This window comes from Pipistrellus hanaki, assembly GCF_964339955.1.
Source record: "Pipistrellus hanaki genome assembly, chromosome: 13".
Classification (NCBI taxonomy): Eukaryota; Metazoa; Chordata; class Mammalia; order Chiroptera; family Vespertilionidae; genus Pipistrellus; species Pipistrellus hanaki.
The window spans coordinates 37,375,087-37,398,627 of record NC_140515.1 but is presented as its reverse complement, the minus strand read 5'-3'; the positions used below and the strand labels follow the sequence as shown (position 1 = coordinate 37,398,627).

Here is a 23,541-nt window from a genome sequence, read left to right as displayed (position 1 = left end):
GGCTCCCGGCCGCCTCCCCGACTTCCCAGCATGCTCCGCGCCGTCTCCCTGACAACGGAGCCAACACTCAGCGGCCTCAGGTGGTCCAGGCGCTGGGAGTTTCCCGCGGGTCTGCCCGTCGTAGGTCCCAGTTCGAGGCGGCGCCCAGTGGATACCCAGGCGCTGCCGCTCCCCCGCCCGACCCGGAAAGGTATGCGGAAGGTGATGGTGTCAGGCTGCCCGGTCGGTGGGTTGGGGTCCGCATCTCTTGATCTCCAAGCGTTCCCCCTCCTCACGTCCCCCTCCTGCACACCTCCGGGCTCTGCTCCACCCTCCTGAGGATAAGTGTTCGCGCCCCCTCCATATAGGTTCACCCACGTGCGAAGACGTAAATTTAAGAAAAGTTGAGGCAGTTATGTCAGTTTTATACGGTGTGCCTTTACCATTGGATTTCTACTTTGGCAGAATCTGCTGGCCAGTCTGCTTTGTCTCATTGATCATTCCCAGGAAGAGAACAGCTTGGCTGTAACTCGTGATAAACACTTCTGTTCTGTTGTCTTTTGACATCTTCACTTCCAAGAGTCAGTCTGCACAGAGTGATCATCTTTCACCTTTCTCACAATTCCCATCCGACTTAGTACATTTTCTCTCCTCCTCCTGAACACGCCTATATCCCCACAGCTATTGTTCTGCTGGACACTTACTTGCCCTCACAAAGTTTATGGAACACCTACTGTATGCCAGGCACCCAGGATACAAAGGTAAAGAAGGTGTGTTCCAAGCTCTCATGTTCATCCACAACCATTTTTTTTTAAACCTCTCAACACTCTTAAAAGAAACAACACACACACAAAGCAACTTTATTATTGAGATTATTACAGATGTCCTTTCCCTCCCCCTCTTGCCCCCTTCCACCCAGTTCCCGCCTCGACCCAGGTGTTCACCACTCTATTGTCTGTGTCCGCAGGTAATACATACATGCAAATAAGATTTGTATTTAATCTCTTCCCGCCTCTCCACCCCCTTCCTTCTGAGAACCCTCAGTCTGTTCCATTCCCATGCCTCTGATTCTATTTTATTCACCAGTTTATTCTGTTCATTAGATTTACCAAGTAGCTCTATGGTTACATGGAGGACACTAATTTAATCCATGGCCCCATGGTGGTCTGGGAAGGGAGCAGCAGGGCCAAGTCTGTGAGTTTGGGCCAACCTCTGGGTCACTGAGCCCCCGTGAGCACTGGTTTTTACAGCCTGTAGCTCCTACTGCCCCCAGGGGCTCCTTTCCCCAGCTCTGGGGCCCTGGGCTGGGGGCTGGTGTGGGGCTGGGACCCATTGCCCCTTCAGGCGGCCTCCATAGAGGCCATCTCCCTCCCGATTAGGAAAGCAGCACCCTTGGGTGCTGGCCCAGCCCGTTCTGCGCCTCTGCACCTCCTCCCAGTCTCAGCGTGCTTTCTCCTTTACTTCTCTAGCTGTAGGACTTCCATTCAGCCAGCTCTCCAGCGGTTCTGGGTGATGGTGGATCTGTATTTCAGTTGTCATTTTGATGTGGTTGTGGGAGGCAGCATTTACCTCCTCTGCCATCTTCTCACCCACAACCTTTTGAGATGGGGGCCAGGGTACCTTGACAAGAGAACACAGATAGTTCTAGAATCTGGACCGTGTGGTACATTCCCAAGCTCTATGGTTACATGGAGGACACTAATGTAATCCGTGGCCCCATGGTGGCCTGGGAAGGGAGCAGCAGGGCCCAGTCTGTGAGTTTGGGCCAGAGGGGACCTGGTCCCAGAGTCCATTGTGGCCTGAACCGACTGTTTAGACACGGCTGGGTTTAAACCCCCTCCCTCCCTTTTTTCCTTTTTTTCTTTCTTTTCCCTCTCTGTAGCACATTTATATTCAGCTAATATTAAAATACAATGTTAGGTTTGAACTGCTTTTTAAAACCAAGGATATTTCCCCACAGGAGCCAGGCCAGGAGATGCTGTGAGAGCTTAAGAAATTCTCTCACATTCTCCCACAGCGGGCCGAGACCTGTCTGTGTCAGCACTGAGGGGTGTTGATGTCCTCTTAGATAGGGCCTGGGTGAGGGTTGCATCAGCCCGCTGTGCCAGCTGCCTGAACAGCAGGACGCGCCCTTGGAGGATGGCAGGCTATCGCGTGGGTGCACAACCCGGCCAGGTGGAGGGAAGGGCCTGAGTGGGTTGGGTGGTGGCCCTTATCTCGCTCCCGCAGGTGTCGGCCGTTTGCATCAAGCTATGGAATAAGCTTACAACACTCTATGTGGCCTGTTTCCCTGAAAATAAGACAGTGTCTTCTATTAATTTTTTCTCCCAAAGTTGCGCTAGGTCTTATTTTCAGGGGATGCCTTATCTTTCCATGCGCTAGGTCTTATTTTCGGAGGATGTCTTATTTTCGGGGAAACACGGTAGTTCAGAAAGAATGTGCCAACAGGAGAGGGCAGGGGTAGGACACCCCAACGAAATGCTCCTTCACAACGAGGAGCCACCGGGAAAACGGGCTTCTCAGGGCTGTCCTGTCCATTGCCGAACATGAGGCTTCTCTCTCATCTTTCTGGTGAGGAGAATTACCGAGTGGTCTGTCCTGAGGGTCCTTTTCAGCTGAAAAGCGATGCATCTGTACATTATTTTAACGGCTTCTTAATGTGACCAGAAAGCCTTTTATGCTAGCAGAGGAAGCAAATAAAAGATACATTTGGAGGCCTGCTCTCCAGTTTTTTTTGTGTTTTTTTCCCCCCCCAGCAGTAGATATTACTAATACTTTCTGTGATCTTGGTAATCCCATTTAATTTTTTATTCATTCGGGGATTTTGAGGTATCAGCCTCAGCTCTGAAGTTCCAACTTGTGCTAATGTTGTCTTAGTATTGTCATGAGCACATAGCCACTAAGGTGACTTGGTTTCTAGCTATTTTTTTCTTCCCTCCCTCCCTCCTTTCTCGCTCCCCTTCTCCCTCCCTCCCTTCTTTCCTTTTTTCTTTCTTTTCCCTCTCTGTAGCACATTTATATTCAGCTAATATTAAAATACAATGTTAGGTTTGAACTGCTTTTTAAAACCAAGGATATTTTCCCCCATTAATTTTTAGACTGGAAAATAGGGATGGAGAGAAGGAGAGAAAGAGAAACATCAATGTGAGAGAGACACATCGATTGGTTGACCACCCGCACCCTGTCCTGGGATCAATCCTGCAACCCATGTACATACCCTTACCGGAAATTGAACCTGAGACCATTATGTGCCCAGGCAGACGCTCTAACGAGCACACTGGCCACGGCTGAACTGCTTTTGTGACACTTCTTGTTTCCAATCCAAGGAGATTACTCTGTATACGGTGTGTATAACTGAAACTTTAGAAACTGCATCAGAGTTTGCTTAGGATGGGAAAAATTTCATTCTGAATCCTCATCACTTTTCACATCTATTTAAAGAAATGCAAATACTATAGTTTAAAGTCCACAGAAGTGAAAAAAGTCTAAAGAAACCAGCACCATGCTCATTTCTGGTTTCATCTTAACTCCACATTTGCTCATCAAAATAGACATATGGTCGGAAGAAAGACTGACAAAACAGCTGATGCAAATGTGTAGATTTGAGGAAACGATAATGTTCTTATATTTGAGTGTTTTTAAGAAAGTAAGTGGGGAGTATATATCTTAAAACAGATTGTTGATCGGAAAATACATATACACTTCAGATCTTTGGGGGAATTTGAGTGTGACTCAGTTTTGCCAAACGTGAATGTCTGAGAGAAGGCTCTCTTCTTGTGCAAGACTGTCTTCTGTTGGAATCTTCGGTGTTTCCACCTTTTGTACGATTTTTCTTTCAAGTTGTTAATGTTAACCAACATGGTGCTGTTCAGTCCATGAATCCAGGTGCAGGTGTCACTGCCAAAAACCTACATTTTATGCCGGGAATAGTTTAACGCCCTTTAGACCTGACCCCGGACTTTCCATCTTCCAGGCACTGACTGGCGCAGCTTGGGAGAATTCGACCATTTCCTCGGAGACTTGAACGCTAAGTTTCTGTAAACGAAGAAACCAGTTCTCTGACCTGTGGAGCAATGCTGAAATTCCAAGAGGCCGCCAAGTATGTGAGTGGATCAAGAGCCCTTCCCACTCACCCAAAGGCCTTGATTGCAAGAAGGTACGCGCTGCAACGGAAACTTGGCAGTGGAAGCTTTGGGACCGTCTACCTGGTTTTAGACAAGAAAGCCAAACAAGGGGAGGAATTGTAAGTAAAAATGCTTCCTGCACATCTTGACTTAGATGCCCGAATGTGCAACTTTTATTTATTTATTTATTTAAAATATATTTTATTAATTGTTTACAGAGAGGAAGAGAGAGGGATAGAGAGTTAGAAACATCGATGAGAGAGAATCATTGATCAGCTGCCTCTTGCACACCCCCTACTAGAGATGTGCCCGCAACCAAGGTTCATGCCCTTGACCAGATTCGAACCTAGGACCTTTCAGTCCATAGGCTGATGCTCTATCCATTGAGCTAAACCGGTTTCAGCCGTATGTGCAACTTTTAGCTGATTAAAAATATATAGTTCTCTTCGCTTGGCTCTTTACATTAAAGAATTTAGGAAGAGATAGAAAAGCTCCTTAAATGGTGTCTTCAGATAAGATTTTAAAAGGCATTTCAGCAGGTGAGTAAAGAACCCAAATGACTTAGAGAAGGGAAATTCGATAAGATTATGTGAAAATAAGATTTTTATGCAATCCAGGCTCTCAATTACAAATTGCTTCAATTTAACTTGATGGGGATTTCTTGAATGATGGAATTGTTTATAATGACTGAGTTTTACAAATTTTATGAAATGTAAATAAGTGGAAATTCTCATTTGAGGTGACTAGGGTGTGCTAAAGGAACTATGGCATTAATATTCTTTGCCTTTTTTTCTATGGAGTTTTTCAAAGTCTGTAGTTAGACAGCCCTCAAATTGGATATTTAAACCAAACATGGGCTCTCATCTAAAATTAGCCTATTTTGCCAAAACCAGTTTGGCTCAGTGGATAGAGCATCAGCCTGCGGACTGAAAGGTCCCAGGCTCGATTCTGGTCAAGGGCATGTACCTTGGTTGTGGGCACATCCCCATTAGGGGGTATGCAAGAGGCAGCTGATCGATGATTCTCTCTCATTGATGTTTCTAACTCTCTATCCCTCTCTCTTCCTCTCTGTAAAACATCAATAAAATATATTTAAAAAAAATAAAATTAGCCTATTTTGCCTTGGCCAGTGTAGCTTAGTTGGTTGAGCTTTGTCCCACGCACGGAGAGGTTGGCTGATGGATGTTTCTCCCTCTCACTCTCCCTTCCTCTCTAAAATCAATAAAGTGTAACTAAAACATAGATATATTGTCTTATATATAATTATCATTCAGTGACAGTTTGAGATTCATAAACAACCCAAGTTAAGAAATAATTAAAGGATGCATAATAAAATGTAATCTAATCATCACCCAATAACTTATAATTGGAGCACTCTATTAAACAAGTTTTTCTTTTGCATTCCACTTTTAAGAGAGAAAAATCTGTTGAAGAAATCTGATGTCAAGCATGCAATTTTGATAACTTCTTCAAGGAACTTTCTAGAGATTATAAAAATTCTGTATTCTTTTGTAGCTCTATAACTTCTCAAAAGAAATTGCTCCTCAGAATGTTGACCTTTTTAGCTGTATAACATAACATAACATAACATAACATAACATAACATAACATAACATAACATAACATATATATTAATCCTCACCTTAGGCTATTTTTCCATTTATTTTTTTTTATAGAGATATTTGAGGGACGGGGAGAGATAGAAACACTGATTGGTTACCTCCCACACACACTCCAAATAGGGCCAAAGATTGAGTCTGAAACCTAGGTACATGTTCTTGACGGAAATTAAACCTGGGACCCTTCCGTCTACAGGCCGATGCTCTATCCACTAAGCCGAACTAACTAAGGCTAAACTCATCTTTTTTTTAAGATTCTTTCCCTAGAGTGTTGGCAGTTGAACCTTTAGTTTTTCAGCAAAGCATATTAATTAGCACCATCCATTCTTGAGCAATTTAGTTGGGTAAGGTTTTAAATTCTGCTTTACATATTGGGCCATAAGCACAGGTTAATGTTAGATATAGCTAGAGAAATTAATTTTTTTAAATTTCTACAATTTTATGAATGCTGTTCCCTTAATAGGTCAGAGTAGATCTGACACTCCTCTTATTGTTTGCAGACACACCTCTAACCTTTTGAGATAAGGGCATCATACTTTTACATACCACACTATCCCTTGGTATTACTTATTATAGGAGTGACTTAGGTAGGCCATGAGTCTAAGATGGTCTGTAGGATACTTATTACTAGTCTCTGTGAAATATAGATCCATATATGCACTTTTAGATTAATCAAAGAACTTGACAAAATGGAACAGTTACACAGTGTTTCTTTTTCAATCAGTGTACTGCAATTTATCATTATACCACTTGGGGGCACCATTCTACCACTGACATTTTTTATATGTGAATTTGTGAATTTTAATTACAAGTTAATTACCACATTCCTTTACATTTTTATTGACTTTCTGTTTTAGCTATGCAAATAAAAAGGCTCTACAGCCATTACGCTTGATTAATTTATGCTTGAAGACAGTTTTCTTTTTGGCATAAATATCTGGCATTTCTGTTTTAGTTATCACAGTAGAGTAAAATTAAACTTAAAATGAGCAGAGAATGGGATAGAGCTTTTTCCTTTAGTTTATTCTGCATCATGAAATTCATAAAACAATATTTGGGAATATATTCTTTCATAAATATAGAAACTCTGGTATAATGTGTGTGAGGAAAGGTAGTTCTAATGCTAGTTCATAATTTTATGTTTTTATTAATCTGTCCAAATTTCATTAAAAAATTTTTTAAATCTAATTAATGAAGAACCAAGCTCCAATCACTAAGAAGTGATGGGCATTCTGGGTCTTTCAACTGGAGCATATTGAGCCAGCTATGAATTATGGCCACATTTGCTGAGATTCTCAGTTGTAATTAGAAAAAAAGAAAAAAAAGGACTTCATCCATTTCAAGTTTATTTCTGACATATTGAGAAATTGCCTTTCATATTGTAAGAAATGAACCAAAAAGCTTCCCTTCATGAGTACATTTTCACTATTTATAAAAAAGGACATTATTTCTTCTTAGAAAATTAATACATTGATTATAGTAGTCTGACATTGTCAAACAATTAAAAATGAGTAATTGTTCTTACTGGAATGCATAGATTTTGTATTTGAAATAAGCTTTCAGCGACTTAGAATGTGACAGTAATTTCTATTTAATAGCTGATAGCCTTCAGCAAAGCTAGTGTTTGTGTATTGCACCTACTAACACCTATTCATGGATTTTCTGTGTGATTTATGTAATAATTTTAACGTATTCGTACTTTGAGTTTTTAATTGTAAGCAGAACATCAGTAGATTTAGTGCATCCAACATTGAGCCCCATCTGTGTACACTTATTAAAGCTATAATATTATTTCTATACTATGACCAGGAATTCTCTCCAGTGGGTATCTATGAAGGGGAAATCAGGTGATTGAATGGGCTGAGTTAATAAGATTCAATGATCTATATGGTAGAGGGTTATGAAAGCAATTTGGAGGAAACTAACGATTCCTTTCCATTTTGTTGTTTCAGAAAATAGTTTTCTTCAGTGTTTCATTATAGTGATAAGGTCTCTTTTCCTGAAAATCTTCAGTCTTTTAAGAGGGATTATAATATGAAAGAATATTAAAACCTCTCTTAAAATAGCAGGGATCTTGGGCTTAGGCTCCTCCTAGGTAAATCTGAAAAGTATGAATTTGAACTTGTACTTCACTTTGGGCTTTGCCAGCTTCCTGTGTGGGATGAGGTCAATCTCTGAGATTATGGCCATCTTTTAACATTTAAGGTTTGGGAGATGAAAGGGAAAAAGAAGAAATTGCAAAGGTGTGCACAGGTACTTTGATTTATCTAGATCTTGGTAATGAAATTGATATTCTGGAGTAAATAATTTACATTTTCCTAAGGCTGCTTTGCTGCATATATTAGCATAAAAGAAGCTACGGGCTTCTTATCTGGTTTTTAATGTTTACAGATGAGAAATGACTAAAAAAATGATGTATTTTGGGATGCATAGGATGCAGGGAAATCCTCAGTTTCACGTGGCTTGGGCAGGGGGTCAATAAAAGCCAGCTTTGAACACTGAATCACCAACTAGAAAGAAGCCAATAGCATCCAAAAGTCTTTTTTAAAAATGCCTTAAAATTATTACTATTGTTTGAAAGAAAACAAAAGTGATTTATTTAAAGCAGATGGATTGTTGACAGGAAAAAAGTTTAGACAAATCACTATAATATAGTTATTAGATTTTCAGACTAGCAGTTTAAATTCTTTATTTATCCCACTCTGTTATTCTGATGTATTGTTTGGGTGGATTTGTGAGTAGGGAACCTAATGGTTTTGCTAACACTGAATAATATACCCCCAGGAAATAAGGAATATAATTCGTCATTTAAATGTATGAGCTGGGGAATATCTAAGCAATTTTAGTAAGTAATCATTTTAAAAATGTAATTGGATATGCTGGTCTCTTTGTCATTGCTGACTACCCCTCATTTTAAAAACACAAGATTTGTGTAAGCCTATTATTTTAAACATTATTTTGTCTTACTTATTCAGTAAATAAAACAAAGCACTTTAAGGATGAGTGTGTAATGTGTAAGAACAAAACTTTATGGTTGTAGTATAGTTAAAGCCCCCCATTTCTCCCCCAAAAAGACTTTTTTGGTAAGATGTATTATAGCAAAGACTGAGCTAATTTTAAAAATATATATAATTTTTTATTGATTTCTGAAAGGAAGGGAGAGGAAGAGATAGAAACATCAATGATAAGAGAGAATCATTGATTGGCTGCCTCCTGCAGACCCCCTACTCGGGGTCGAGCCCGCAACCCAGGCATGTGCTCTTAACCCGAATGGAACCCGGGACCCTACAGTCTGCAGGCTAACACTCTATCCACTGAGCCAAACCAGTAACCAGCCATGTTGCTTTTTAATCTTTGGATTCAGGCCAATCTTGTTTTTAGTTCAGAGAAAAACTATAGGCTTTGTTTCCCATGACCTTTACTGAGCAAGTGAGGAAAGAAAGTTCGAGTGTAAGTTGATACTTTTGCCTTATGTTCTAGGTTGCCAAATTTCTAAGAGTGGAAACTTGGGGATATTGAAACTTTAATTAGAATGTGTTTGGGCGCCAGTTTTCTCAGCTTCTTCCATATGTGATAGGCATTCAGCATTTTAACAAAAGTTTGATTGATGTCCCTAATTTCCTATTAGTTTGGATTTGGAGAAACCCTTAAAAAACCAGGCAGCTCTACTTGCCTTCCCCAGGGGCGATTTGAGGAAGATTTGTGGCCTGATAGACCTTCCTTCCCTCTCTCCCTTCTCCCTGTGTCTTTCATCTCAGGGGCCTTGCAGAAATCAGATACTGTGGGTTTCCGGCCAAGGTCAGCCCATCCACTTTTTACAACATTGGGTTTGCTACTTGTTGACCAGCTGCTTTTATAATAATTCATGTGCTCTTTCCAAGATATTTCAGCACAATGATTATTGAGCTCTACGGAGCAGTTTCTTTTATTTTTAGAATTGTTTTAGAGGTGAAAATTACAAGAAGGATCAATGAGTGGTGTGATTTGCAAGGCTGTTTAACATCACTTAGGTAGTGAAGCATTTGGATGTTCGGTATGGATGGGACTTGACACATAAGTGAAGTTGAATTTTAAGTAAGCCTTGCTATCTTTTTCTTTTTAAATCCTCATCTGAGGATATTTTTCCATTAATTTTGAGAGAGAAAGAGAGAGAGAGAGAAAGAGAAATCGATGTGAGAGAAACACACATCAGTTCAACACTATCTTGTTTCCCTGAAAATCAGACAGTGTCTTATATTAATTTTTGCTCCCAAAGATGCACTAGGTCTTATTTTCAGGGGATGTCTTATTTTTCCATGAAGAAGAATACGGTACACATTTATTGTTAAATGAAAATAAAGGAAATTTATTACCTGTTTACGGCACAGTAGTACAGTAGTTGTCAACACACACCAGACAAACTGTGTGAATCCTACAGTATCAAGAATTTACTCATTTATTCAATGACAATCATGTCATCATCTTCTGGAACATCATCATAACAATCCAACTCCTGAATTTTCTGGTGAATTTCTTGTGACTCCATTTCTTTCAGAATCAGTGAACCAAATCTCTCATGTTTAGCAATAGCACTGTCTTTAAATGAGTACTTCTTGTCAAGGTAGCCTGCTCGCAGTGCATTGCAATGCAACTGTCAGTGATTTTCTCCCCTGAATTCTTCACCCAAATCACAACTTCTTGCAGTTTAGGTTTTACAAAGTTTCCACGCTGATTTCTCTCCATTCTATTTTCAATGTAGTCATTAATTTCCATGGCCCTAGCGACCAGTTTACGGTAAATTAATTTTCATTCCGAGACAGAGCCTAGGGGGGGGTCCTTATTTTCGGGGGGATGCCTTATATTTCACTCAGAAGGAAACCTATAAGTAGGTCTTATTTTCGGAAGATGTTTTATTTTCGGGGAAACAGGGTAGTTTTCAGTTCAACTGGCAAAGGTTGTCCTCAGCTGATGACAAATGTCCTGGGCTGATGGGTGAAGAGGTCAGGTCTCAGTAGCCCATAACCATACTTGGCAGACACCAGGGCACCCTGTGGGGACTTATAGACTTTATACAGTTTCAAAAGGCGTTAATACGGCCCCTCATTGGAAAGCCCACGCTGAGAGGCACTAACTACCCAGGCCTCGGCAGCGTGGGGTAATTGTGGGATGTCCCCTCAGCTGCTGCCTCTGGCTCGTATTATGCTATTAGCTAGGCTCACGCCAGGATTCCTTGGAAACTGTGTGCCCGCCTGAATAATTTATTGCACAATGATCAATTATTCATAACTCATTATTACAACGGCAATCAAACCTGAAGGTGGAATGGTTCTGCCACTTAGGAACCTCCAGCAGATCGTCAGGAGACTGCAATAAGGGTTTAAGGCCTTGCAGTCCCCACTGGCTGTCTCTCTGAAGGGACTCCAGAGGGAACAGCCCTCCAAAGGGGAGTTGATGAAAGCAGTAAGGAGCGGCCCCCTGCTGGCCGTGCTGCATTGGTTCAACTCCTCACGCTGTTTCTGTCTTTAATTCTGGCCCTGGTTATGCCTAGAGATAAAATTGCCTTTTAAGAGAACTTGGGAGACATTAATGACACTGTTGGTTTATTGAATCACTCTAAGGAGATAAACAAGGATACAGAACTTGTCGTTAGGATTTCTTTTCAGGGCTAGAATGCAGGTACTTGTAGTACATTTTATTGACATTAGTCATATTATTGTACATTTGCTGTTTCATCAAAGAAGTGTGTTTTTTTTCCCTTCTTTATTGATTAAGGTATTATATATGTGTCCTTTCGTCCCATTGCCTCCCCCCACCTCCCACTCATGCCCTCACCCCCCTGTTGTCTGTGTCCATCCCCCTTACCTCACCCTCCCCTACCTTCCCGCTGAGGTTTGACTGTCTGATCAATGCTTTTATTGGATCATAGCTTTCATAGAAAAAAAAAGTCATGTTTTTCACATATATTATATAAAAATCATAAAAGTGCTATGAAAGTACACCCAGAAGAAGCCTAATTATTTTTTTTTTTAATTTAGGAAATATAATAGGAAATTGTTTGGCTTAAACCAGACTGATTTATTTTATAATTATCATTTTAAAAATATGTATTAGGAATAATTGGAGAGTTTGAAACTCCAGTTATTTTAGGCTGTAAAGCAGAGGTTTGGTTTGCTGTTAAGGTTTGGCTTATCCTTGGACCCTGGCATTGAAGAATGGGCAGAAGTCTGTGACGCTTCACATTCTGAGTGGCCATTTCAGTGTTATGGTACTTTCTGTGTGGTCACTTCCAAGAAGTAAGTCAGCACATGAGAGTTCTAAGTCCCTGGGTAAACCTTGCTATGTTATCTTTTTATTATTATTTTAAAACTAGAGGCATGGGGATCAGGGATTCCCTCAGTCTAGCCTGCATCCTCTCCAATCCAAGACCCCTCTCACAAATCTGGACTGCCAGTTCCTAATCGCTCACCTGCCTGCCTGCCTGTTACCCCTAACTGCCCCCTCTGCTGGCCTGGTCGCCCCCAACTGCCTCCCTGCCATCCTAGTCACCCCTCACTGCCCCCCTGCCAGCCTAATCATCCCCAATTGCACTCCTGCTAGCCTGGTTGCCCCAACTGCCCCCCCTGCTGGCCTGGTCACCCCTTACAGCCCCGCTGCCAGCCTGGTTGCCCCACACAGCCTGCTCGTTAAGTCATTTGATTGTCCCTCACTAACCTTCCTGCTGGCCTGGTCATAAACAGCGATCTTGTGAGGTTGTGTGGGTTAATTTGCATATTACATCTTTATTATACAGGAGGATATATTTTTTATTGATTTTTTTAGAGAGAGGAAGAAGGAGAAAGAAACATAATTAGCTGCCTCCTAGATGCCCCTACTGGGGATTGAGCTGCAACCCAGTATCTGTGCCCTGACCAGAATCAAATAGGCAACCTATCCGTGCGTAGGATGACACCCAATCAACTGACCAGGGCAGCCTTGCCATGTTTTAAAAACTCTAGCCTGTAGGTAAAAATTCCAAACTGTTGAGCAAGCATTTTTAAGTAGAGGTTATAGATATTTTTGTGTTGGTGTTGGTTCTCTAAAAGGAATAAAGGCTAAATGTTCAAGCAAGTTTTAAATTGCCTAAACCCATACTTGGGACAACATATGATGTCCCAGATGACCCACCACGCAGGAGTTTAAATGTAGTTTTACTGTTGTGAAAACAGACGGGTAATTTAAAATATTTTTGAAGATAAATGTAAATATGTCATGAATGGAGTGAAAATTCTGCATAATTTTTATTTTTTAATATTTTAATATTACACATTTATATGGCTTAAAAATACATAAAGAGGTATACTGTTTAAGTCTCCTCTCATTCTTGACCCCTTCTTCCCAAAAGATGACCAATTTTTAAGAGTTTCCTATGGATCCTTCCAGAGTTGCTTTATGTATATACCAGAGGCTAGTGCAAGAATGAGCCTTCCTCCCCCTGCCTGCCAACTCTGGCTGGAGCTGCCTTTCTGCCTTTGCTCTGGTCCAGAGCCGCCTTTCCACCTTTCCACACTACCCAGAGGCCCAGAGTGGCTGGGACTGTGTGGAATGCCTGTGTCCTTGCCATGGCCTGGTGTCTTTGTTAGATTAATTTGCATATTCACTCCTGATTGGCTGGTGAGCATTGCAAAGATATGGTCAATTTGCATCTTTCTGTTTTATTAGTGTAGAAAGCAACTCTGGAATATAGATTCTTATTTTTGCCCCTTCTGATAAAAACCAGCACATTACATATTTAGGTTTCATGCTTTTTTTTTTTTCATATACAAAAGTATCTTGGAGATCTTTCTGTGTTAGTATAGAGAGATTATCTCCATTCTTGGTTTTAAGCTGCATAGTACATTCCATTGTATGGCCATAGTATAATTTACCCACTTTCCTGTCGATGTGCTTTTGGGTTGTTTTTATTCTTTTGTTATTAAAAATGCTGCTGCAGTGAATAACCCTAAACATCTGTCATTTCACAAACGTCACTATTTCTTGTGTGACTTTTTAAAATAAAGCACGAGATGTCAGAGACATGTCCTGCTTTTGACAGTCCCATTCCAGGCATAGGAGTTTGCACCTCTTTGCTCTTAGGTGTATTTTTCTGGGAATTTTTGAGGAGCACTAGTTATTGAGGCCTAGTGATGGGATGAGTTTTCACTTTCTGAAATAACTTTTCTGTGAAGGATTAGTGACGACTGTGATCCTTTGCCCCCCTGTTTTCCTGAAGGTGATATAAGAAAACGTGTAAACCTGGTGACTAAGTATTTATGAGCAAAACCACGCTGTAAATTTGTCTAGATTGCTTGCAGGCATTTTATATAATGAAACATTTACAGCTGATTTTTGGGATAGGCTCAGTGTCCTTTTACCTTAAGCACTAGAGCACTGAATGCTGTTGCCTTTGAACATGTTAATGGGTGTTCTGTATAAAAAGGAGTTCCAGCCTTGGCCAGTTGGCTAGAGTATCATCAGGTGCACCAAAGGGTCTGAAGTTCCATCCCTGTATGCTGGAGGCAATCTGTAGATGTTTCCCTATCATATCAATGTTTCTCTCTCTCCCATCCCTTCTCTCTAAAATCAGTGAAAAAATATCCTCATTGAGGATATGTGAGGGGAAAAGAGGGGAGGGGGGAGGCTCCATGATTAAACAAGTTTAGAAAACACTTGTTTTCCACAATTGCATCCCACTATTTTTTATTTTATTTTTTTAATTAATTAACTATTTAATTAATTAATTTTTTGCTGAGGGACTCTTCAGAGCCTTAAATTTACTGGGATAAATTGTGATTCTTCAAATTTGTTCAACTACTGATCTCCCCTCTTTTTGGGCCCTCCTTATTATTGTAGTACCAGTGTGCCGAGGAGCCCAACTTAGGCAATGCTAACCCTGCTGGACACCCCTGAACACCATGTTGAAATTAGTGGTCGTAAGCATAGGTGTTATTTACATTTACAAAAGATTCAGTAAGGGGAATTAGAATGAAAGTCACTATTTAAAAGTCACGGTTATGAACAGCAGATGGTGGTAATGTAACATGTAGATCAACTACTAAGCTGCGGCTGTATTTCCACTGGCAGTATTAATTCAGGGCCCATAATATCATCTTCATTTAATTAGTCTCCCAATATTTCCATATTATTGGTTAAATGAATAAGAGGTAAAAAAAAAAAAAAAAGATCATTATCATACTTTTAATTTCTTCCTTGGTAAAGCACAAGTCAGCAGAGAAATAAACTTGGGAAATTTTTTTTTTTTTATCTTCACAGACTATTTTAACTGGCATGAAATCGTTTTGGTGTTTCTTATGTATTAGATGCACATTTACTGGTTTATGTGTATACAAAAATATATATGTGCTCTATCTGAAAAGAAAAAGCCACAATTTATCTATCCAAACTTAACTCTTCACTGTCCGTGAGAATGGCAAAGTGCAGTTTTGTTCAACCAGCCTGTAGCTCGTGGCTGCCAAAGAGAGGAAGCAGCTACAGCCATTGTCTTCCAGGATCTGGCATTTATGCCAAAAGTAGGATGTGAATGCAAATAGCTCCATTATGAGGGCCAATAGGGTGAGAGAGATCAGGGTCTCTTAGATGTTGAGACACATCTAAGCCACTCCCTTCTTTTAAAGTCTATTAAAGACTTTCTAAAACAGGGCAGCAAGAAAATGGGGTATATTTAAAATTTAAATTTAACCACAAAAAATTAACACCAAAAAAGAAAAACAAACCCCCCAATGTTATGTGACTATACTAAAAGGTAATTATAGAATTATTATAACATTTAATTCCTAGTGTATTGCTGTTGGGGTGGCCCGGAAATGGGGATTACATTGAAAGTCTTGTAGAGAGCACCTGTCGGAGCTGTTGTTGGGTCCCTGAGACAGAGGGTAGCTCACCTGGCTTGGAGCTCTTGTCAGAAGTCCATATTTGAAGCCCTCCCTGAATCTGCAGCCCTGAGCTGAAGGCCGTTTTGGCCACGTTAGTGATAAGCCCTGATGCAGAAGAGAAACCTGGAGGAGCTGCAGGGAGAGGAGGTTCCTCCAGTGAAGGACATACGGGCCCACTCGGAGGACATGGGCTTTGTAACTTAGATTGATGGGTGTCCCCTCCTATGTGAAACCAGCAGAGGTGCAGTGGGCCAGCTTTTGTTCTCTGTCCCTCCCTCTTCCTCACTCCAAAGCTGAACTTACTTTGCCTCTCTTTCCAGATGTATTATAGCAGAAAGCCCAGCCCCAGGCAGGGCTGACGCTTTAGTAAACCGGCCAGGCCATGGCAGCCCCTGGGGACAGGAGAGCCATGTTGTCTCCCTGTTCCCAGGCGGAGAAGGGGTCACTCTTTTTATGTGAAGATTCACCTTTCAGGTCCTGCAGGAAGAAATAAATGACCTAGTTTGTATCAGCCAAGTGCCTAATGCAGCAGAGTCATTCTGTCATTAAGTAGGAAGCAGTATTTATCTTTAATAACCTTCATTGGGAATGTCTTCATTCAGTCTTTGGTCAATGTATTAACTCAGTTGCTGGTTTGGCGTGGGATACATCAACAAACTGTTCTCAGGGCGGAGGGCCTTTCTGATGGGGCTGTGGAGAAAGGCAATGACTAATATTTTATAAGGTACTAAAGTATGATTACATGCTATGGAAAGAATAAAACAAAAAGAAAGCGGAAAGTATCTGTCTGATAAATGCTAGTCCATAGTTCATATTGTGTTTGGTATGAAAATAGTAGTAAAGAGTCAGTTGGGTGACAAAAACAACTCAGATGAAAGAACTTGGAAGGACTTGTGGAGCAAACCCCATTCCTAAAGCTCTTGTTTTTCTCAGTAGCACAGGGATACGTTTTCATTTGCATAGATGTCCATGTGTGGGCACTAGAGCAGAGAGACCTAAGTATGGTTATTCAGTCCTTTATCTGGAGAGTTGGAGCTGTTTTCCAGGGAAATAAGGGTAATGTGGGTGGGGAGAAATGGCACCCAGGCTTTCCCATGAGGGCTTTAACTTCATTTCTCTGCCTTCCGGTCAGTAGAGATGCTTGTGAAATCCCTGGCTGGTTCTCTCTGGCTCTCTCGTTGTGTGCCTTTCTCTGCTGGAGAGACTTCACACTGTGATGAATAGGTACCCCGGTGTTGGGATAGGAGTTGTTGGAAGTGGGTAGCTGCCCCCACCCCAGCCCTTGCAGACAGGGTCTCCCAGGATAACTTAGGAGCGAGGCATTAGCAAAAGGACATTCTGTCAAACTCTTGTGCATTCATATATAAATTTCTCCATTTACTTCACACAATTACTTAAACTATCAGTTTCAGTTTTCTCACTTGTAAAGTGGAGAAAATAACTTTTTATATGGGTTTAAGTATTCAATGAATGCCACAGGAAGCATTTCTAGCACATTTTCATAAGTTATTGCTCAAAATATACTTTCTGTACCTTTCTTTTCTCTATTCCTTGGGTAACCTGATTTTAAGACTTATGAAAATCTTAATCATCATTCCTTGGATAACTTCTGTGACATTATTTCCCTTGAAATGAGGCTTCCAGGCCTGAACACAAGGGGTATAATGGAACCAAGTGTATTAATACTAAAACCTTTCAGACCTTTCAAAATCAGCTTGAAGTCTCAGGAGCTCTTTTAACAGTCACATCATATTGTGGTCTCATCTTGAATTTTGGGGGGCAACAAGTCTTATTCCCACACACTTTCACAGTTTTTATAGATCAGCCATTCTACTCTTAAGTGGATTTCCCTCATTTTAGAGATTTTATTTTCCCAGCTGTAACTATAAAACTCCAGGTTTATCCTTGCAGAATTCAACCTGGGTGGTTTCCAGCTCACATTTCAGCTTCTTCAATCACTTTGACTATGTCTATTGATTATGTGGCCTGGCTTTGTGTCTTCTACAAACTTGGTAAATATGTCTTTTTGGATCTTCACCCAAGTCATTAATAACATGTTGGTGAAGATATCATTAGGGATGGATTCCAGTGGCATTACAAGAGGGAACATCTGCAAAGTGGCCTGAGACCCAAGACGCTAGCCTGTTTGGCCACTTGTTCAACCAGCCGTGAATCCAATCCATGTGAAGATCGCATCTCCCTATGTTAAAAGGCTATCAGAAGGCCCTAGCCTGTTTGGCTCAGTGGATAGAGTGTCGGCCTGCAGACTGAAGAGTCCCAGGTTCGATTCTGGCCAAGGGCACATGTTTGGGTTGTGGGCTCGATCCCCAGTAGGGGGCATGCAGGAGGCAGCTGATCAATGATTCTCTCATCATTGATGTTTCCATCTCTTTGTCCCTCTCCCTTACTCTCTGAAATCAATAAAGAAATATATTTTTAAAAAAAGGGGTTTGGCTATCACAAGACTCTTCTCGTGGACATCTGTTAACATGAATTTATCAGACAGACTGAAATCTTGAGATACCAGGACTAATTACTTTTCTCTGATCTACCAATCAAATGACCCTCTCACAGAAAGAAGTGAGGTTAATTTAGTGAGCCTTGTTCTCCATAGCCCAGGCGAGCCCCTGCTGGCCTCCGCCTTGTGTTCTAAATGCACACAGTCTTCAACTTTGCCACAGATTCATGTCAGAATTGCTCTACGATTTCTGAAAGACACTCTTCATGAAAATTGAAACATGTGCTTTTCCTCCCTATTATTCATATTATCGCCCTTGGTGTACAGACTGTGTTTCAGTGTGCAGCTCACTTAGGTCCGACTTTGTGAACACAGAAGGCAGGATCCCATAGAGGTGAGGTTCCCAGGATTCAGAAATGGGGTCTCAGTTTTATTACCTCATGTGGTTTCCTACTCTATTGACTTTGTGCCTTTAAGTGAGGGTCTGAGCCTCACTTAAAGGCACAGTTTCTTCATTCCAAGAGTGTCTTATCTCACCTTCCTCATTTCAGGGTGTCTTAGCACAGTGCCTGGTGACAAATAACTGTTTTTTATATGGCATCTGCTGTTGTCACAATTAACCCCAATATTTTATTTTAGTGGTTGGATGTTTTTATGTGATTGACCTTTGACTCTCTCTCTCTCTCTTTTTTTTTTTTTTTTTTTTTTTTTTTTTTTTTTTTTTTTCATGTGATTGGCCAGATGCTCCTTCTTGTAATGCCACTGGAATCAATCCCATCAGTGATTTGAAGCCTTTGTTCAAAGCCTTTTAATAAATGAAAGAATATCCTGCTGCTTTCTTATAGTTTGTAATTATTTGTCTCTGCCATCCCACTGAAGTGCAACCCCCTGAAGGCAGAGGCTGTGTCTCAGACAGGAAGAATGTCTTGTACAGTTCAGGTGCTCTGAAATTAGAAACTGTAGTAAGGTAAGAGTTAAGAAACTTTGCCTAAATTAGACATCAAGGCGTCTCATCCCATATGTACATTAGAATCCTATTTCTGAAAGAGTTCTATTTAAAATAATCACTAATGGGCTTTTTGAGGAAAGCACTACTGCTGTGTGATTAAAATGAAAGGCAATTTATGTCCTGAAGGATCAGAGGTTGAAATTCTCTCTTATGATAGGCAAAAATTACATCTATGGCATGATCATAAATAACAGCAGCAGCAGCAGTAGTAATACTACATTCCACGAAGTTTGGAATTCAATCTGAAGCTCAACTGTAACAGCCATTTTTGGCCGCATATGAGCATCTGCTTTTCCCTGCTTCCCAGACTGCTGGTCTCATTTTTTAATTTTATTATACAAGTTATGTCAGATCCTCTGTGGAATGGGGCAGAGTATAAATACACAGGAGTCATAAATTGTGTAACAAGGCATATTTGAAGGGTCAGTGGCAGTTGCACCTTATCACTCCTAGGAACAGAGCAAGAGGAAACCAAGACAAACCACAGTTTTTAGCGCATGGGTCCGAACTGGAAGGGCCATTTTCCTAACGGTGCTTTAAAACGCACTGGAGTTTGGGGGTCCTGTCGGTTGGCTGTGAAATATTCTTAGGAGGGGCCGTGGCCAAGTCTCATAGCCTCTCTGGGTTCCAGTGTCCTCATCTGTCAAGTGAGGCGGGGCGGGGGGGGTGGCCTGGACTATCAGTGGTTCGAAGCCTTTGTTGTCAAATAATATCTCACGCTGTCTGGACACATGCCCTCTCTCTCGGGCTGCTCTTCACACCCACCGTCCCCCAAGCTTCCCGAAAACTCTGGGCCCATCAACTCTCTCAGTGATGGCAGTCTTCTGGAGCCTACCTGCTAGGACCCGCTGGCTCACAGTGTGCTCCCGGGCCAGCAGCTTCGGGCATCACCAGTGACCTTGTCGGAGATGGGCACCTCGGCCCCTGCCAGCCTGTCCTGGAGCAGATCCCCCGATGACTCACAGGCACAGCAAAACCTGAGAAGCGCTGCTCTTACCACCCTGTTTCCTCTCTCGGAGGCTTCTTCAGAGATCACGCTTGATGACTCTGACAGTTCTTTTTCCTTTCATTGTTTGAACATGACAACACTCTGATTCATCCTCAAGTAAGTCCCAGAGTCTCTAGAAACAGCGCTGGTGGAGAGCTGTGCTCATGGCCTTGTTTGGTGTCCTGGGCTCAGGGTGAGGACCTGAGGAGTGGGTCTCCTCGGGGACTCCTTGGGCAGGCAGGGCGGACTCTGCACAGCCCCCTCTGGGAGATGCAGCACACACAGAGGTTCTGAAGCGCTTAGTCAGCCAGGTTCCCCATTGCCCTCCTGACTCCGGAAAATGAAGCCTGTGTAATGAGAGACGGGCTAGCCACTGGTCCCCCTGTATCGAAGCTCTTCTTAGTTGCCGGTAACTTTTTGTAGGTTACAAATCAATGCCTGAATCCAAAGCTCTCATTCAGGGAAACTAGATCCTTCTTAGTAGTAGGTTCTAATTTGAGCTCTGTTAGTCGCTTAAGCCTTGGCTTTCTGATGCTTTTTTTTTTTTTTTTGTATAAGCACTAAGCAGAAATATAAGACCCAGAATCAGTTGCTTAAACCATTTAATGGAAGTATGCTCATATATAAAGCTTTATTTTCCTTCCTTTCCATCTCAAAAATTAAATAAAATGGCAACCTGCTTTATGCTGTAGTTAAATAAAAGAGAGAAATTTAGCACAAGTCCATATATTACAGTTACCATGATGATGAATTAGAGACTGGAATTTAGAAATATAAATTTTTTGCTGCTTTGTTTGTCTGAATGTTAGCTGAGGCCAACCAGTATCTACTTGCTATCAATCAGATTAGGGCACTTTATTTCACTAACAACCTAGATTCTTTTTTCATTTTATTTTTGGAGCACCAACCTTCTTCTTGCCTGGATCATAATTTAATTTTATTTTAAACTGGACTTGTCCTTGGTCAGTTTTACGTAGTGAAGGAAATAGAGCTCTAATTAGTTTTTGTTGCTTCTTAAAACTCAATTTGTCTCTGTATCTTGATTTCATGGTGGGCTTTGCATCACATCTGGCTTTCCCATTGAAAGCCACAGTTGTGGTGTTTTTCTGTAATGCTCAAAATGAAACCCTGACAAGAATTCTGTATTAGAGTACTGCATTCTGAATATTAACCTAACACGCATTGTAAAATTGGAGCATATAATAGTCGTAACAAAAGCTAACCCGATTATCTAGGGTGAATTATTCTTTCATATCCTTATTGACACGGTCATGCTCCTTAATTTTCTTGCTGATGTGAAACAGGGTCTTTGTTTGCTCTCAGCTCAGTACCTTTCAAAGTCTGATAGAATGAATGAATGATTTGTTTCAATAAGTCGTATGTTACCAGTTTTTATTTTTGTTTTTAAGGCATATTATTACCCAGTTATTTAACAATTTTTGAATCAAATGAGTTTTGCATGATTGAACTTATTAAAAACTGGCCCATACATACATAAAGTCATACCTGCAGAGTTATAGTACCTAAGACAATCTCAAAATGTAGGCAGTATTTGTCTTCAAACCTCCTGCTGCTGAGCTCGTTGCTTCCTCTCTTCTGTTACTTAGGAGAGGAAACGGCAGCTTGTATAATTTGTTATGGTTCCAGCAGAGAAACACTGCATGGGATTTGACACCACAACTGAAAATATAATCTAGTCAGGAGCCAAGAATAGCATATTTGCCAAACAGAAATGTCTGAAATACTCATACTCTTGTTCTTTGTTTATTATCTTTATTATTAATTATTATTACCTATTTATTCTTTGCTCATTATCTGTATGTAATACTCCTATATGCTGCTAATATGTTCGTGAACTAACTCAGTTTTGAAAAGTTTAGGAAATGGAATTTATCTGTAGGTTATAATTAGTTTGCAGTTTCATAATTCAGTATTCAAGACACTTTATTTTGTCTAGCCAACTGCAGGAATATCCTAGCTGTCTTCAGGAGTATTGATAAAATAGACCAGAATTTAACATGGAGGAAATGTTCTTTATGTTTATCCCTATGGAAGATGGTGGGGTGCCCTTCCTGTATCCCCTGGGCTATTAATGTTTCCTATCCATCGGCCCAGCCCCCAACTGCCAGCACCTGCAATTAATTGTGCCTGAGGCCTCTCTCTGACCACGAGGGCCCCTATACTCCAGCAGGTTGGTGTACAATATTATATCATCTGTATATTGCATTGTGTGATTATAACCTGGTTTAATCTCCTATCACCATTTTTTAACCCCTTTGCCTTCTTCAGTGTCCCTCCCACCCTCTGATAACCACCATACTGTTGTTTATGTCAATGAGTTTTTTGTTGTTGTTTTGTTTTTTTTCATTTGTTGCCTTATGTTTTATATCCCACATAGGAATGAAATCATGTTTCCTGTCCTTTTCTGTCTGATTTATTTCTCTTAGCATGATACACTCAAGATTCATCCATTGTTGCAAATGGCAGTATTTTATCTTTTCTTATGACTGAGTAGTATTCCATTGTCTACATATACCATACCTTCTTTATCCAACATCTATTAAAGAACACTTGTGTTGTTTCCATGTCTTGGCTATGAATAATGTTGTTTCCATGTCTTGGCTATGAATAATGTTGGCCATAAATGGTAGGTAATAATTTCCATATGTTTTGTTTTCAAAAATTTCAAAAATGAACTTAGGGATACATATATTTTTATGAATAAATGTTTTCAATTTTAAAAAAAATATATTTTATTGATTTTTTACAGAGAGGAAGGGAGAGAGATAGAGAGCTAGAAACGTCGATGAGAGAGAAACATCGACCAGCTGCCTTTTGCACACCCCCTACCGGGGATGTGCCCGCAACCAATGTACATGCCCCTGACCGAAATTGAACCTGGTACCTTTCAGTCCGCAGAACGACGCTCTACCACTGAGCCAAACCGGCTTCGGCTTCAATTTTTTTAGAGTAGATACCCTGAAGAGGGATTGCTAGGTCAAATGGTAGCTCCACTTTTAATTTTTTTTTTTTTTTTTTTTAGGAAACTCTATTTTATTTTCCATAGTTGCTAACAATTTATAGTCCCACCCATAGTCTATAGGGCTCCTTTTTTTCCCACATCCTCTCCCAACACTTTTTATTTTTGTCTTGTTGGTAATTGACCTTTCCTTTTTTTTTTTTAATCAGTGTGCCACTTTTTGAATACATATCACTCTCTGACATTACATTTTTTCATGCCCTTTATATTTTAAAGTTACACGTCATATTAAAGGGGATAAAATAACTTTCAAAAGGATGCTTCCACTCATGATATTCCTACTGTAAATGATAAATACCATGGCCTAAAATCCCTTAGAAGAGCTTAAATTTTAAGACTTAAATAAATAAATAAATAAATAACCTAATGAGATTAATTGGAGTTCAGTTTTCATTACCCCAAAGTGTTAACAGTGATTCATGTTAACACATAGAATA

General features: G+C 40.6%; 1 protein-coding gene across 3 annotated transcripts in view; it reads left to right on the top strand.

Moving 5' to 3' along the window:
- The first annotated feature begins 56 nt into the window (after nucleotides 1-56).
- Nucleotides 57-23,541, top strand: part of NEK11 (NIMA related kinase 11) — a 131,826-nt gene continuing 108,341 nt past the window's right edge. For all 3 annotated transcript variants that reach the window (XM_084902130.1, XM_084902131.1, XM_084902129.1), the window contains exons 1-2: nucleotides 57-190; nucleotides 3,953-4,222. In XM_084902130.1, coding sequence (XP_084758256.1) covers nucleotides 4,053-4,222 — 170 coding nt within the window. In that variant the 5' untranslated portion in view covers nucleotides 57-190; nucleotides 3,953-4,052. The remainder of the gene's footprint in view (nucleotides 191-3,952; nucleotides 4,223-23,541) is intronic.